This window comes from Cyrtonyx montezumae, unplaced genomic scaffold, assembly GCF_038088225.1.
Source record: "Cyrtonyx montezumae isolate F1298 unplaced genomic scaffold, pur_monq_1.0 scaffold_11, whole genome shotgun sequence".
NCBI lineage: Eukaryota > Metazoa > Chordata > Aves > Galliformes > Odontophoridae > Cyrtonyx > Cyrtonyx montezumae.
In genome coordinates, this window is record NW_027071837.1 from 13,086,393 (window position 1) to 13,102,310 (window position 15,918).

At 45.7% G+C, this 15,918-nt stretch overlaps 1 protein-coding gene across 2 annotated transcripts in view; it reads left to right on the forward strand.

Annotated features, from left to right (window-relative positions):
• The window catches only part of AMMECR1 (AMMECR nuclear protein 1), an 89,788-nt gene that overhangs the window by 15,959 nt on the left and 57,911 nt on the right, over window positions 1-15,918 (forward strand). Inside the window, exon 2 of one of the 2 annotated variants that reach the window (XM_065729633.1) lies at window positions 9,964-10,495. In XM_065729633.1, the coding sequence (XP_065585705.1) occupies window positions 9,964-10,495 (532 nt within the window). Of the gene's footprint in view, window positions 1-9,963; window positions 10,496-15,918 lie in introns of those variants that run through there. The other variant, XM_065729634.1, reaches the window with a different exon arrangement.

Genomic DNA, 15,918 nt, shown 5'->3' on the forward strand with positions numbered 1-15,918 from the left:
AGGTACATATAGACACACATATATACGAGAAGCATATCTTGACACTGAAAGCCATCCCAGCCCCGCAGCAGTCGCGCTCCACGACAGCCGGCAGCTCCAGGTCGCCGCGCGTGAACCTCCCGCCGCCACCCGGCAGCGCCCACACGCCGCGCGCTCTCGCGAGATTCGCGCGTGGCCGAGGGACACTCCGCGTGCGCGGCGTTCCCCCGGCGAGGCAAGGGCGCGCGGCGGGCTGCGGGCGGCCCGGCCCTGCGGCGGCGGCACGCGCTGGCTGCTAGCGCTGGTGTGCGTCACCGCTACTAGCGCGCTCCCTTTGAGATCCAAATTCCTGTTCGCCCTTAAAGCAGGGAGATGACCAACTCCGGGCACATGTAATGCAGCGGAAAGCACAGCAACAGCAGCAAGGTCTAAGGTCGCAGCAAATAAGGATTTGCTGAAATGCAACAGCCACAAGAACAGAAATAAAGAAGCTGCTCACCTTCAGAAGGCCACAGGGTACACAGGGAGCTCCAGCACGATATCCCCCCTCCACTGCCAACCCTTAAATGAGGTCTGGAAGGGGTGGATCCTGGCTCCAGCCCTTCTGGTCACTCAGTGCATTGCACGCACCTGAGCTCCCCTGGGCTGGCCCTGCCCTCCACCAGGTGCTCCATCACTGCTTCAGGCCATGACTGAGCATTTCCACTACAGCATGAAAAGTTGTAAGTCTGCTCACTATCAAGATTGAAAACATAAAAAATAGCAGAACCCTCATTTTCTAAGAACTTCAGAAATTATTCGTGTATGATATATATATCAGTAATGAACAGGTTCATTTCTTCCAGCCTTACTTTGCTTGGTTCTCTTACAGGCTCAACTACCCAATTTCTGAAAACTTTAACATCGCTATTCCAAATCTAATTCCTTCCTTCTGTGCAATGTGAGAGTTACTAAAAGGCAATTTCTAAATAGCTATCTATGTTCATGTACTTCTAAAGTAGAAATCACGCTATTTTTACTGTGGAAACATACGTAAGATATTATTACTGCCCTGTGAAGTTTGAAGTAAAATTCAAACAAGACGAAGATACTTCTTCTGTATCATACAGTTTAGTCTGTAGATTGTTTGTCAAGATAATTAGGTTTTAAATGACTAAATATAGACTATAATTATTATCACTGAAATATGGCTTTTAAGTGCTTCTGTTTGCCAAAAGATGCCATTTCTTTTAAGTCATTTCTGTATCTCTGTGTACTGCAAAGCGTATTTTTCATGCCTTAAAAAATATCTCACAATAATGAGGAGACCTTTTCACAGATCCTGCAAAGTTAATTGAAACAAATTGTAAAGTTAACTGAAGCAAAGAAAGCTCAGTACCAAGGTGAAGTCATCCTTGCATAGGGTTCATATTTAGTGGGCAGTCAAGCCAACAACACTACTAAAGGGAATAAAATCTGGTGTGTGAGATTTAATGATTTAGAAAGTAGAGGGAGTATTAAAATGCTGTACAGGGACATAGTCTGAGAGAGTTGATGAGCCTTAGGTTTTACTACTCACATTCGCCTATATGATTGGATGCTGTATATTATAATGCAATATTCAGATGTTCAGAGCAAGGCTGTGACACTGCTGTATAAACCATGTAATGCAAAAGGATTCAGCCTCCACAAGGTACGTCTTCGTAGGCATAGTTTTATGCTTTTAAAGGTTTTATGAAATATAACCTTTCATACTGAATGAAGGTACGAAAAACAAGATCATGATCACCTTTACAAACTTGTTCAGCTTTATTCTTCTAATTCTTTACATTCATCTGAAAATCTCAATCTGCCATAGTTAACTCATTCTGTAGCCCTTCCCTATGTTACAAATTTGTTGTTTTCTGTTCCTACTTGTAATCATGTATTTCTGTTTCTTCAGTGAATTTAGCATGGCATCTTTGGCCCCTTCTTTTTTCTGCTTGCCCTATTACAGATTAAGCTTTATTAATAAGTGTGATTTCTATAGATTCCTACCACCATTTTTCAAAATAAATCTCTGCACTTCTTTAGGCTTAACATTCTGCATTTAATCAAAGAATAATTAATGTAAACCATCTTGAAATTGCTGCCTTTTCACAGTCTATTAAAAGCCCTTAATTTATTCCAGCGTTAATATCTTTAGATATTTGATTAAATAGTAAAGAATGAAATGTCTGTTCTCATGTAGTGAAATGACAGATTGCAGATTAGTAAAAGCAAAGAATGCCATGTTTCATCTTTGTTATGCTACAGTATTTAGGACTGTGCATTTTCTATCTAACAATGAGTTAATCTCCACGCTGCCACAATTTTTGAATTTTGCAGAAGAGTAAACATCATAAAGGACAGATTCAGCTTTTTATTCTAAGAAATGATTAAATAAATATGTAACAGTATATAAACTGTACAAAACATAACAGATTGCAGCAGAATTGTCAGATCATGGCCTGAACCAATGGTTGAGCACCACATAAGAACATGTGGCTAAATCAGGGAGCTCAGGTGCAAGCAATGTACCTAAATGACCAGAACGGGTGGGCTATGCGTCCACCCCTCATTTAAGGGTTAGCAGCCAAGGGGGCAGCACCTCTCTAGATAGAGACTGTACTTTTTTTGTGCTATCATTGGTTATTGGAAGGTGTGAACTAACTTTTCTTCTTTGTTATTCTCTATTATCCTATAGTGCTTATATCCCATTGGAAGGTAGCGTCATCACCTTCTTTTGCTGTACTTATTAGTGAGCCAGCTAAGGTTCTAATCTTTAAAGGTTCCCATCAGGAGACCTTTAAAAATACTAAATTGGCATTTTTAAGTAATGTAATGGGATGGTTTGGATGGGAAAGGATCACCCCTTTGAATGAGATCTTGCTAACGTGCATCCCAAAATTCTTAGGATCCTCACATCATGGGATTGTTTCTATAATTGAAAAATAGAGCCCCTTGGGGGATGGTGGAAATATCTGAGTCCCTAGCCTGTGTGGGCCTCTGTGTGTTTTCATGCCCTCAGCAAAGATATACTGATTACTAGAGAATGACAGTTGGCTGTATCCACTGCGGCGTGGCCACTGTTGATGGCTTTAAATCAATTAAACGTGTCTGAAGAGGCTTTGGCTGATGGAAATTAACTACTATGTGACTGAGTTGAAAAACTTAAATGACAGGTCACAATACTGATGGGGAAAAAAGCCAAATCTGATCATTCTCCTACAAAAGGTCTGAAACACCTCTTTAGAAACTGCTGGAGACCCTGAACAAGGGAACCTGCGTGAACTAGACTATAAATAAAAGAACTGAAAGGTCAGATCTTGAGGTTCCACTTGAGCTGAATCCCTTTGAGATCTGACTGATGGTAACTCCGTGAGGAAAATACAAGATAGACGGGTGTGGGTGCCCACAAACCAGTGGCCCCCCACCCAAACTACATTATATAATAGCACTGCCATGCATGGCAGCTGAACTTATAGAGCTAGTACGGCAGTTTAGGCAAAAACCCAGAGGAAGTGTATGAGCATGGCTGCTCCAGTTATATGACACAAGGGCAGAAAGCATTGTTGTAAACGGACCAGAAATTTCAGGACTGGCATCCATTACTACTCACCCCATCCTCAGGCAAAGATTATATATAACAGTCCAACATAATGAGGAAAGTCATTCATTAATTCCGTGGCTGACGGCCACGTGTTGAATAACACAGCCAAATAAAAATGATATACCTTCAAACACTTACAGTAACCTGTGGAAGACTTAGACTTAGAAAACTATATTAGAGATTTAGGTATGAAAGAGGCAGTCTATGAGGATGCCTTTGGAAGTCTGGATCTGATAAAATTTTCAGCAGGAATGAGAGATCTCATCCTGAAGCAAGCTCTACCACACCAGTATGGTACTTCGGTGTCCATACTGAAGCCTCTAGTGGCCTCAGAAGCCATAATACATCAGGCTGCCCAATTCGTGGTGAATCTGGAGGAGACAGAGAACCTAAAGACCAGGTGCAATCTCCAAATGTTGGTGGAGAGGTTGGAAGTCCATCTGTGATCACAGCTTATGTGACCAGCCCCTAAAGTAGTCCAATCTGGACCCATTAGGGTCTCAAGAAAACAAATGTTCAGCATCCTGATTAGGGCAGGAGTTCAATTTTAAAAGAACAAAAGGAATTAGAATTATAGAAAGGATTTCACAAGAAACATGGAATCTAGAGGATTTCACAGTCCCATAAAAAAAGAGTAAACTTCCTCAGACAGCCTGGGCAGCCGTGGCTGAGCCATTGGAGGGAACAGACTTGGGGACTGTTGATCTAATGATGTGATAGGGGAGATGAAATCCCCCAGAACTAGGGCCTCTAGAGGGGACCAGAAGCCCTATGTTGAATTAGCAACTCATTGGGCCTGAAAGAATATTCAATGGGTTAAGGCACTAGTGGATACTAGGGCAGAAACATTGGTTATATATGGCAACCCAAATAAATTTTCAGGCACCGTGGCAATTATAGGTGGGTTCAGGGAACAGATGATCTCCATAACTCAGATGTGGCTGAAACTGGGAGTTGGGTGTTTCCCACTCCATTGGGTGTCTATCGTCCCAAGAATACATACTGGGGATAGGCATCCTGTGGGATCTCCAGACCAATGTGGAAGAATTCAGAGGAAAAGAAAGATGTACTAAATAATGCTACGAATCCTTGTGGCTGTACCCAACATCGCCTCCCTCATGAGTACCTTGAGTAGAGAAATAAAAACATTATCATTGCATTCTGGGACTAGCAAATGTGTTTTTAAGCATTCCAATTGCTAAGGAATCCCAAGACCAGTTTGCATTCACATGGGAGGGCAGGCAGTAGACTCTCCCTGTCCTTCCTTAGAGGTACATGCATTCTCCTACCTATTGTCATAATCTGCTGGCACCTGACTTAGCAGATTGGAACAAACTATCTGTCAAAGTGCACTACATCGATGATCTCATGTTAATATCTGACTCGATGGAGGCATTAAAGAAGGCAGTAACTTCACTAGCTACCCATTTACAGGAAAAAGGGTGGGCCATAAGCCCACAGAAAGTACAAGGATCAGGGCTACCAGTCAAATTTCTAGATGTTGGCAGGTCAAGTAAGACCAAGGTCTTACCCAGGGCAATCATAGTCCAAGCGTTCCAGTTCCCACAGCACCAAAACAGTGGCAGGAGTTTTTGGGTATAGTATGACAGCGTCTTTATGATCATCAATATCTGGGGTAATTGTTATTCATCATAGAATCATGGAATATAATTGTTGCATTCTGATCAGATTTTATTTCTCAGTAATTACATTTTATCCTCCTAAATTACTTATTCATTTGGAAACAAAAGATAACAGTCTTTCCTAATGCACCCCAATTGCTGTGTCCTGCAAGATTGTTGCTAGGTTTCAGTAGGGGTGGCTGTATGACTGCACTGGATAAACAGATACCTACATATTGTTGTGAAATTATTAATTTATTAAAGCAAGCACTTTGGACTCGTCACAGATCAGAAATGCCATTAATACACATGGTTGTTCCACAGTAGTGGAAAACATTTTGTGAAGGAGACCAACTACTAACAGCCATGTCAAAAAATATGTCCTAAGGCTTATTATTAATGTATTAGCTAGCATAAATCACTCCTCTGACCGCAGTGAAACCATGCTGAATTTATAGTAAGAATATAGCTGTGTAAGCTACATATTCCTTTATCACCATGCAATGGAAAAACACATTCAAAAGGATAGGATATTGCAGTAGTACAATATCTGAGGACGACTGCAGCTCACAGAATTAAGTGAAAGGAGTTCCATGAAAAGCAACTTCCTCACCTTTCATTTATTTCAAGTGTTTTGATTTTTAATTAAATAGCTTTTCTGACTCCATTGACACTTTTAAAACATAATGTTTTTTACCTCTAGGTAAAGGATTGTCCAATCCCAGATATATAAATAAATATCACATATATATGTATATGTATATATACATATATATATGTATATATTTTTTTCAAATCTATGCCTAATTTTGTAGTACAAGCACAGATGGTTTAAAAGGACCAAACCCTGCCTTTGTGTAAGAGTGATAAATGTCTGTAAAACAATGTTAATTTTAAAATAACACAGACTAGATTCAGAGCAAAGTGAAATTATGACACAGCTCAAGATATGAAACAGGATTCCAGTAACACAACATGCGAGGACCTTTTGTCTGCTGGCTGCTATCACATCCTGAAATGAGCTTTTGTACAAGATTTTTTAGAAGAGACTTCAATAAGGCCTTAATATATATGGAACAATAGCAGGATATGGCCTCTAACTGGTAGGAACAATTACTGTTCTCAGACATGTGCAAGTTAGCTTTATTGGATTTGGTGCACACTTTCTGGCCTAGATACAGAGCTGCATCTAATTTCTCATGGGCACAGCTGTGACACAGTGAGCTTAATAAAGAACAGCAACTATTCTGTCTAAGCAAAATATACTGAGGAAAACTCATCTGAGCCTCGAGAGTGTGATAAACCAGCTTGGGAATAACGTGAGAAAGCAGACCAGGCAAAATCACTTTCATCCTAGCTACACCCATAATGCCTCAGAGGCTGCAGTGCAAGCGGAGAGTCGTCTAGACAGTCTCCACAATGGGTGGGAGCACATCAGACCAAAGGAATTCTCAGCATGTAAATCTTGCAGTTTCATGGCAGAGCCATCCCAAAAAAGATCATTATGATGGAAAGATACAAAGATAGAATTTACCCTCTGAGTTTTGGAGAATGTAAGTACAGACTCTTCTCCTCCACAGTTAAAACTAGCAACTTCATAGCGATTCTGGCTGTATACGCTGTACAGAAAAAAAGAAAAAAACAAAAAATGGTGGTATAATGTTTCCTTTAATTCTAAGAAAATGATATATTTGGAAAAGAGGGCTTTCCATTTCCCTTTCTTTCATTCCCTAGCTCTGACTTTTCCACAGTCTTAAGTATGAACTCCGTCAGCATCAAGGCTCCTTTGTCACTCATCTCTTTCCTCCATGGTCTTTATCACCTGTATTGAAAATTCAAATGCTGAAGTATCATTTCGGAGAGTTTTCCCCTAACTATGTGCAATGCCCTGTTAGCCTGCATTTCCTCATTTTTCAGCAGTACTGAAAAGTTGCCCAGAGCTAGTGGCTCTCAGATTTGTACAGTCCCCAAAGAATAGAGCAACGCAGTTATGTGTCACCCTCTGACACACCAGATGGGAGAACCGATTGGCTGAAAGACAATCGAGGGAAAATAATAATTGTTTGTCAGCTTGATCCTCTGCCTCACATCTGCACAAACACCTGCACGAACACAGCAGAACGGGTGGGACAGGAAAGAGAACAATTGGCTGAGGTAGAGTTGCTTAAATCGACTGCTTAAGTTACTACTGCTGCAGAAACACACGTGAAACCACAGCCTAAACGTGCTATTTTGAGGACTCCTGTAAATCTCTCACCTGTCACAGTCCCAGTTAAAAGAATTGATACTAATAGGGCAAGGATTATATCACTCCTGCTTACAGTGCAGCCCAATTTTGGCTCATTGTTTCCTTGTTCTCATTGCTCTTATTTGCAAGTAGATTACAACATACTCAAAACTCACTGATCATCTTTTGGCCTAATACCTGACTCCCTTAAAGGCAGTGCCAGGTTCATCATGGATTCCAAAGGGGTTGGACCCTTGGAACCAGACCAGTTGGACAAGCCAGCCTGTTTCATTATTGTTGTTTGATGGCAGTCCTTCAGAGCAGCTTTGGACCACTGAGAAATGCCATTTTGCAAGCAGTTTTAATTTGCTTACCACTATGACCCTAAAAGTGCTCAAAGAGAATCACGGGTTGTGATTTTTAATTAAAAAATAATTGAAATCTCTCACTTGGTAACAGGTGACAATTCTACAGTCACTGGGACTTGAGCTCTATTGCTCACCTTGTGTTCTAACAGCCAGTCTGAAAGAAGAGCTACCTCTCATCTGAACCACACTGATTTAAGTGTACTACCACCCCTTGTAATGATAAGAGATTTTTTTCTACTGAATTCACTCAGTGCATTTCACAGCATGAACATCAATCATCTGGAGAAAATGTGCTGCAGTTAGCAGTGTCACAGAATTGTAGGGGTTGGGAGGGACCTCCAACCCCTCTGCAAAGCAGCTCCCTACACCAGGTTGCACAGAATACAGAAATACTGTGCAAATGAGGGAACTCCACACGCTCAGGGTCCTTGTAATAAGGCCAGCAAAGGAACTTTAGCTTTAACTGAAGCAAAGGGCCAATGAAACAGATGTTGCAATTAACCAAAGCCATCTCATTCAAAGAATAAATTCTTATTCATACATAAATTGAATAATTCCATTGACTTCTGAAAATTGTTTTGTAAATCCACAGAGTTCTTTCCATTTCAAGATAGTGACAAATGTTTTGGACAACAGAGTTTTGTCTTCCTGATTCCACTAAACGAGAATTTGTACAGTTGTGTTCACATATTTGCTTCTGTCTCAACAAAAGGTGAATTTGGTATGTATTGCATTGCACTGAGGGAAAAACAGGAGCACGACTACTGGTAAGCATGCAGGAAGATACAGATAAGAACATCTGCAGAAGTGGAAAAAGTAAAGTGCTTTTAATGAATGAATAACATAATCAATTGACCCTTTCCTTCAGGGAGCAGTGCAATACAAGATTTAACCAAACAGACAGTTGTGCACTGCTGGTGCTGCTGACACTGCACAGGCTGTCAGTCCTGGCTCCAGCACTGACACCAAACATCACGGTTTTCTGTCCCAGTACAGTGAGCAACTCACATTTCTATCCTTATCATCAGCTTTTGCAATTGGTATTTTTAAACACGGTTGTGTTAAAGATCGTAGTTGAAAGACTTAGGAAAGGACAGAATTCAGTACCTGCGGAAACTGTTTTCCCAAACGCAACAGAAGGTGTCACTGCTAACTGGTTTTAAGCTAATGAACCCCATAAGGGGAAGACACTGCCTTTGTTTCTAAGGAGACTTGAAAGTTGTTTGAGAGAGGGGAACAGGAAAAGAAAAAAGAAAAAAGAAGAAAGAAAAAAGAAAAAAGAAAAAAGAAAAAAGAAAAAAGACCATTTCACACCATCTGATTCCTCTCCTTTTTGCAGGAGAAATCATTTCCATCTAAACAAAGAAAACCGAATCTCTAAGTAGTTTGTAACCACGAAGGCTTTCTGTAGGCTACATTTAAGTGGGGACAGTGACTTTGAGCCTCTCTAAACCTGCAGTCTTTAGCTATACAGTTAACCTGCGTGAGACAGCCCTCACTCCCTCGCCTACCTTGACGTTGTAGCGCTGCTATTCTGTGTTGAACAGCTGCCACCTCCCATGCCAGAGACAGCTGCACAGCACTGCCGGTGATTTTTTTTTTTCCTGATCGTACGTATAGGTTTTTAAGCACCATAGTGCCATCGCGCAGTGCCTGGGCAAAGCTAGCCCTGTGCCAGCTGCCCCGGGAGGCGAAGTACCGCCGGGGCCGTAATTCAGGCAAATATGGAGGTGAACGAAACCGTGGCCGTCCCGTGTCGTAGGGGCACCCCGGCACTAACAGAAAGCATCCCCTGGCAGGCGGAGGGCACCTCAGGTCACCTGCATTATTCAGCCCCCGGGGGCTGCGCTGCTGCCGAGCTCGGGTCCGGGGTTATTTTTATTCCTTCCGCACGCGGGGTGGAGTTGCTCCACTTTCCCCACAGGAGAAGGAACGCTCGGGGCGGCTCAGCGGGAGGGAAGGGGAAGGGGAAGGGGAAGGGGAAGGGGAAGGGAAAGGGAAGCGGAGCGCAAGGCCGGGTGGGGGGGCCGGAGCCGCTCAGCGCTCGCCCTAACGCAGCTCTCTCTGTCTCTCTTCCCCCCTCCCCGCCTCCATCTTCCTCTCCCTCCCGCTCCCCATTCATTCTTCCCTTTCCCTCCGCCTCCCTCCCCGTTGCAGGCGGAGCGGGCCCGGCAGGAGGCGGAGCGGGCCGCCGCACGTCCCCCAGCCGCTCGGCCGGCCCCCCCGCCATGGGTCGGAAGCGCTGCGTGGGGGGAGACGGCTCCAAGATGGCGGCGGGTTGCTGCGGGGTGAAGAAGCAGAAACTCTCCAGTTCCCCTCCGTCGGGCTCGGCCGGCCCGGGAGGCGGCGGCGGCGGCTCCCACTGCGGCGGGGCGGCGGCGGCGGGCGGCGAGCCGGGGGCGCTGCCCCCGCCTGGGGGTCCCCGCCTCAACGGCCTCGGGGGGCTGGCGGGGGGCGCCGCCGGCTGCGCCCTGGCCCCGCCGCTGCCGCCCAGCTGCGGCGGGGGCCCCGCCGGCCTCTCCCCTCCGGCCGCCTCGCTGCTCGCCTCCCCCGGCGCCGGCTCCGGCGGGCCCGGCTGCAGGAAGATGGTGGTGTCGGCCGAGATGTGCTGCTTCTGCTTCGACGTGCTCTACTGTCACCTGTACGGCTACCAGCCCCCGCGGAGCCCCCGCTTCACCAATGACCCCTAGTGAGTATCGCCCGACCCCGCGCCTCGCGCGCGCCCGGCTACCCCGGCCGGGCACCCCGCCGGCCCCCGCCCCCGCGTGGCCCCGGGCCCGGCCCGCCGGCGCCCGCGCCCCGCGCCCTGCGGGTCCGGCCGGGTTCCGCAGCCCCGCGCCCTCCCGGCCCGAGGTGCGCCCCGGAGCTCCGCCGCCTCCTGTGCCCCGCGTGCCCGCCGGCGCCGAGCCCGCGTTGAAGGGTGCCGGGTCGGGCTCGGTCCCGGCTGTCCGAGTGGCTGCGGGCCGCGCCGGGACCCCTCCGCTAAGCGGGCTCTGAGCGCGCGTGGTCCGCGTGAGCGCGGGCTCTGCTCCGGCGCGGTGTCACGGTGAGTACCTGGAGGGATACCCGCTGTGTGAGCGCTGGTGTACCGCTACGTTCAGGCACCTGGGGTGCTGCTTGGTCCCAGAGTCCTTGCTCTGCAGCAACCCCTGGAGACAATCTCGTATTAGATATACCAAACCCATCAGCCATCTACCACGTCCAAATTCCAAAGTTCCGAATGGATCACAGCTAACACCTGTCAGTCACACCCGCCTCTTCCTCCCAAGCCTGCTTGCGAGAGCCTCCACCCAGGGCTTCGAGAGCCCCCACGAAGGGCCGCATTGTGCGGAGCTGGGCTGTGCTCGCCGGGGTCTGTGCTGAGCCCTCCCGACCTGGCAGTGCCAGTAGTGTGCCCGTGCTGCTGCCAGCATGGCTGGGCACTCCAGAGAGTAACTTTTCTCTGCAGGAAGTTACTTCCTCCTGGCTGGGACATTACCAACTGTGCATGCTTTGGGAATGCCAAGTTAATGTAAGGGGTTGCTGAAATCATTTCCACCGTTTTACTTTGCTTTACAATGGGATGGAGCTTGTGTGGTGAGTTTTGGGCTTCAGAAACTCAAGCTCGAGCTTCAGCTGAGGCTCCAGTGAGGGATCCACAGGAGCGCATGCACTGCTCCCTCCCAGCGCCGCATGACTGTTGGGCTCTGGGCAGAATGTGCTCTTTGCTGGTATAGCAGAAGCGTTCCTGTGTGTGTCCTCCATTCACATGCACCCTCACCAGTGCAAGTGGTTACTGTGCAGTCCATGTTTCATTAATGAGATGTAGTGTATACCTCTCGGTGTTAAAAATAATGTCATGTTTTAATGATCTTGTTTGGAGTCCTTGCTGTTCTAACACCCAGGATCTATACATCTCTTGCATACTTTCAGCTGCTGTCATGACAACCCAGCTCTGTGGATTCCTACTTAACCTGCCACCCCAGCAAGTCCTTCCTATGCTCTCTTCATAACTCCTATGTGGTTACATCAGAGTACCAGTAATGAAAGGAGGGCAGGGAGACTCCGCTGTGAGTTTCTTTACCCAGGTAGTTTGTACATCTGTGTCTGTCTTCTTGTAGATAGTGATGTTGAGGAGCTGCTGCTCTCAGTGGCCATTTTGCCTTGCAGTGTCCTGTGTCTGTTCTCCATCCCAGACCGTCGGAGGTTTCCATGTCAGCTTTGTGCCCTTTCACTCTTTCATTGCCACAAGAAAGTTGAATTCTGTCCTTGTCTCCCTGTAACAGCATTATTGTATCACCACGGTGTGTTTTCGGTCGTGTCACAATGTTTTGCTGAAGAGATTAGTGTTACTGTCCGTGTTCTGTTGGGGGAAACTGAGGCAGAGGTGAAGACCACAGAAATGCTTTCCAGCAGCACTTTGATTCTTCTGGGTGACCTTCACCTTTCTTCTCCCACTTACTCCTTTAGAAGTGTCAGAATAGCAAATTAGGGAAATACAAATCATTTTGCTTTAAATTCATGTGTGCGCTTAGGTGTTGCAGGGATTTAGTGCTTGACCTTACAAAAAGGTTGCTGTGCCAATGGCCTTCTGCAAATGGTACAGCCGTTACAGTGTCTGATGCTGTTTGTGCTTACTCCCGTGCTCCTGCTGGCGTGCACAGTTGTGCTGTGTGTCAGGCTGGAAGAATGATCTAATTATCATTTTATTTTTTCCCTGGTTGGTTTTGAGAGATTGGTTCCCTCTGGATCATTGTGTGGCTTCACAACCACTTGTGCCTGCACAAGTGTGAGGTGGGAATAAGCGGACAGATGGCAGAACTGCTGCTTTCAGCAGCCTCGTGAGCTGATTATGTTTGTGTGGTTGGGGAGACAACTTTGAAAAAGTTGTTCAGTATTACATGTAAAATTCTAGGTCAGTGAATAATTTGCTTCAGCCAAACGTTCAGAGGCAGCCTGGCTTCCAGCAGCCGGAAGGTTTGCAGGCAGACTTATCAATAACTGGGTAACTCACAAAGGTAGGATGTTGTATTTGAAGCTGAGATTCATCTTGTAGAGCTCAAAGGCTGAATAAGATCTGGTGTTTTTCAGTGAATGGGTGTTGCAGCTTTCTGCCAGGAATCCTTCTGCAAGTTTTGTCCTTGTATTACAGTATCTGGTCTTAAAGTAGTAGCCTAAAATAAAAGTCAGTGATTGAACTCTAGAAATATATTTTTAATTATATTAATTACAGGGAAGATGAAAGACTTGTAAGCAGGTATCCTCACCCAAGCATTACTCATACTCCTTGCAGGTCTTTGAACAAGAAAACTGGGCAGGATCAAAGAGGGGCAGGCTGCTGAATCACTTGGGCCAGAGGTTCTGGTGTGTTGTCTTCTGAACAAAGGATGCTTGCAGTGCCTCCAGGTTTTTGGAGCCTTTTTCTGCTGAGCTGAGGACCACAGCAAGGCTTGAAGGGAAGGGATTTTTGAGCAATTCTTGAAAAGGAGACAAAAAATGCCATTTTTGAAAGGGTGCAGATTTCAGACTTGAGCACAGCCCAGACATGGGGTTAAATAGCTGGCATTTTTGTGTCTCTGACTGTAATTTCCAAAGCACAGGATACAGGATGCTGATGGAGGGCATTGCTGGAAGGTGCTGGTTCAAAGACAGATTGGATTCAGAAGAAGAAAATGGGAACATGCTGAATGTGTCCAGCAGTGTCTCAGCAAGGGCAGATTTGGTAGATCCATCATGCCACAGGCTTCCTTTTCTTTTGCAGTCTTCTGTTGATCTGCCAACGTTTTCCTCTATTACTGTCTTAATTGAACAGTGTTTTACTTAAAATTTCACATCCCTGTGATCTGCTCCCTAAGACATCCCCTCCCTTCTTCTCAGGGTGTGCTCGACAGAGCATGTCCTTTACTCTTGCTTCTACCAGTGTGGTGGCTCTCAAACTGCACTGGTGGGAGTGGAAGGAATGTAAAAATTATCCTGGAGGTATGAAAGCTGATGCAGAGTTTGAGAACTGCTACAGCAGACTAAAATTGTCACTTACATAAAATATCATTCAGACATTGTTCCTGAAACTCAGCTGGATGAGGAAAGTTATGGCACAGAGCAATTAATTAAAGGCAGGGTTTTTTGCTATAGAGGTTTAGAAGTGCTAATGAAAATAGAATGGAGGAGTTTCAGAAAGTGTTGTAAAACACTTTACGTCATGCATTTTGGGGGAAGGAAAACCAAATAGCCTTTTTCCCAGTATTTTTTACCTTGCAAACAAATACTTCACATCCCATTATTTCCTTTCTGGTTTGGTTTGGTGTAACACACCCCATTCCTTCACGATCAGTGGAAACAATGCCATGTCCTGCCTTCCATTGTGGAAGTGGGAAAGGGCCGCCCACCAGCAGGCAGGGACTGAAGGTTCATGCTGCTCACTTTTTCTTCTGTCAGGAAGGTGCTTGAGTGGGAATTGTGTGTGCATGGATGTTGTCCCAGGATGGGAAGTGTTCAGAGAGTTTAGCTGAGCTGTGCTGTGCTGTGGGAAATGAGAACTATATCCCTTAAAGATTCTCAGATTTCTGCTTACTGTTGTGTATTTCCTTTAACATGCAGAGATCATCCTTCTGAGTTTCTGATTCTGCGCAGCATTTGCCTCATCTTCCTAGCTCTTCCTGTCCTCTGTGATTGCCACTCTTTGTAGAGAAGGTGTACATTGGGTTATTCGTTCACTAGCAGTCTGCATCCTTCCTGAAGGTCACTTGGGAACAGGCTGCTGCTTGGCAGGATTGTTTTGGTGGTGAGCACCTTTCTTTACTTGACACAGTTTGTTAGGGGAATGTGTGTTCTGCCCCCGCCAGCTGGTACTGGTAACCAGGAGCGAGGTTTTGCAGCTGGAATGGCCATTGCCAGCCATGCCCTGTTTCCTGCCTGGCTGAGGAGATGGATGTTTACCACGAGTGCCTTGCATCAAGTGCCTTACTGATGGCTTGCTCATATCCTCCTCATCTTGCAGGGGGACTGTGCCAGAGGCATTAAATGGATTCAGCTGATGTGCATACTTGTGGTGAGTCTGGTGCAGGAGGAGGCTGCCAGCCCCATGCACGTGCAGGGCTCCGGCTGCCGGCAGCCACAATCATTGCCACCACTCGTCTGCCCAGCTGCACCATCTCCTGTGACTGAAGGGCTCAGAGTTAAGCAATTTTCCAGGTGATATCCAACCTTAATCCAGTTAGCTTGGAAAGGCTCCAGTTCTTTTCTTCATTGATGTCTTGTAGTATTCTGCATCAGCTGTTCTGTTTGGCTGCAGGAATGAGGTACAGCTACGCTGTGGGATTGGTCTGCTTGACCTTTGTACTTCCTTGTGCTTCCAGGTCTACAGTCTGTCAGGTTACGTGTTCTCAAACAGCGTGGTGATATCACATCACCTCAGTTCTTAGCAAAGTTAGGAGGCATTTAAATTCAGTACAGTTTTAGAACATACCGCTGGCTCATTTTGTGCTGACCCATTTTCACACTTCCAAATGAAGTTGTGATTCTGCTCAGAGTGAGTGTAAATTAACCCTGTAAGAAAGAAATAGTTCCAGGGTTTGTTGCTGGCTGTCGAGGAACAGACTTGGTTTGTGTGCAGATGTATTCATGTGCCTGCTCATCTGTAAATAAAAATGTCATTGCTTGCAGGTTCGTAGGATTACGTGCTTCTCATTTTCTTGTTTCCTGACCAGTGCCTCGCTTCCTCTTTTAGTCTCTACAACCTATTGTCACATGTAAAGTTGGAGCCTTGTGCTGGGCTCCTCGTTGGTGCTGGTCTGTTTCTTTACGATCGTTTTTGTAAAACCTTCTGAAAATGTAACAAAGAATGGATTTCAGAGTACAGATTTTAAACAAGGGAAAAAGGTAAATATTTCCTCTGCAAACCCACCCCGAGTTCAGCTGTACCTACTGACATTGCTGTTGCTGATGTCAGAAGTCTGAAATTTTGCTGTTGCTCTATTGCACTTGCATGGCAGTGGAAACTTACTCTGTGCAATAATTTGTATTTATTGTCACACTCAGTGATGTTACACAACAGCTATAATGATTGCTTGGTCACAGCTAAAGATCAACACCAGTCATAAAACAAAAAACAGCATTGAAAAGTGCAGACAGCGA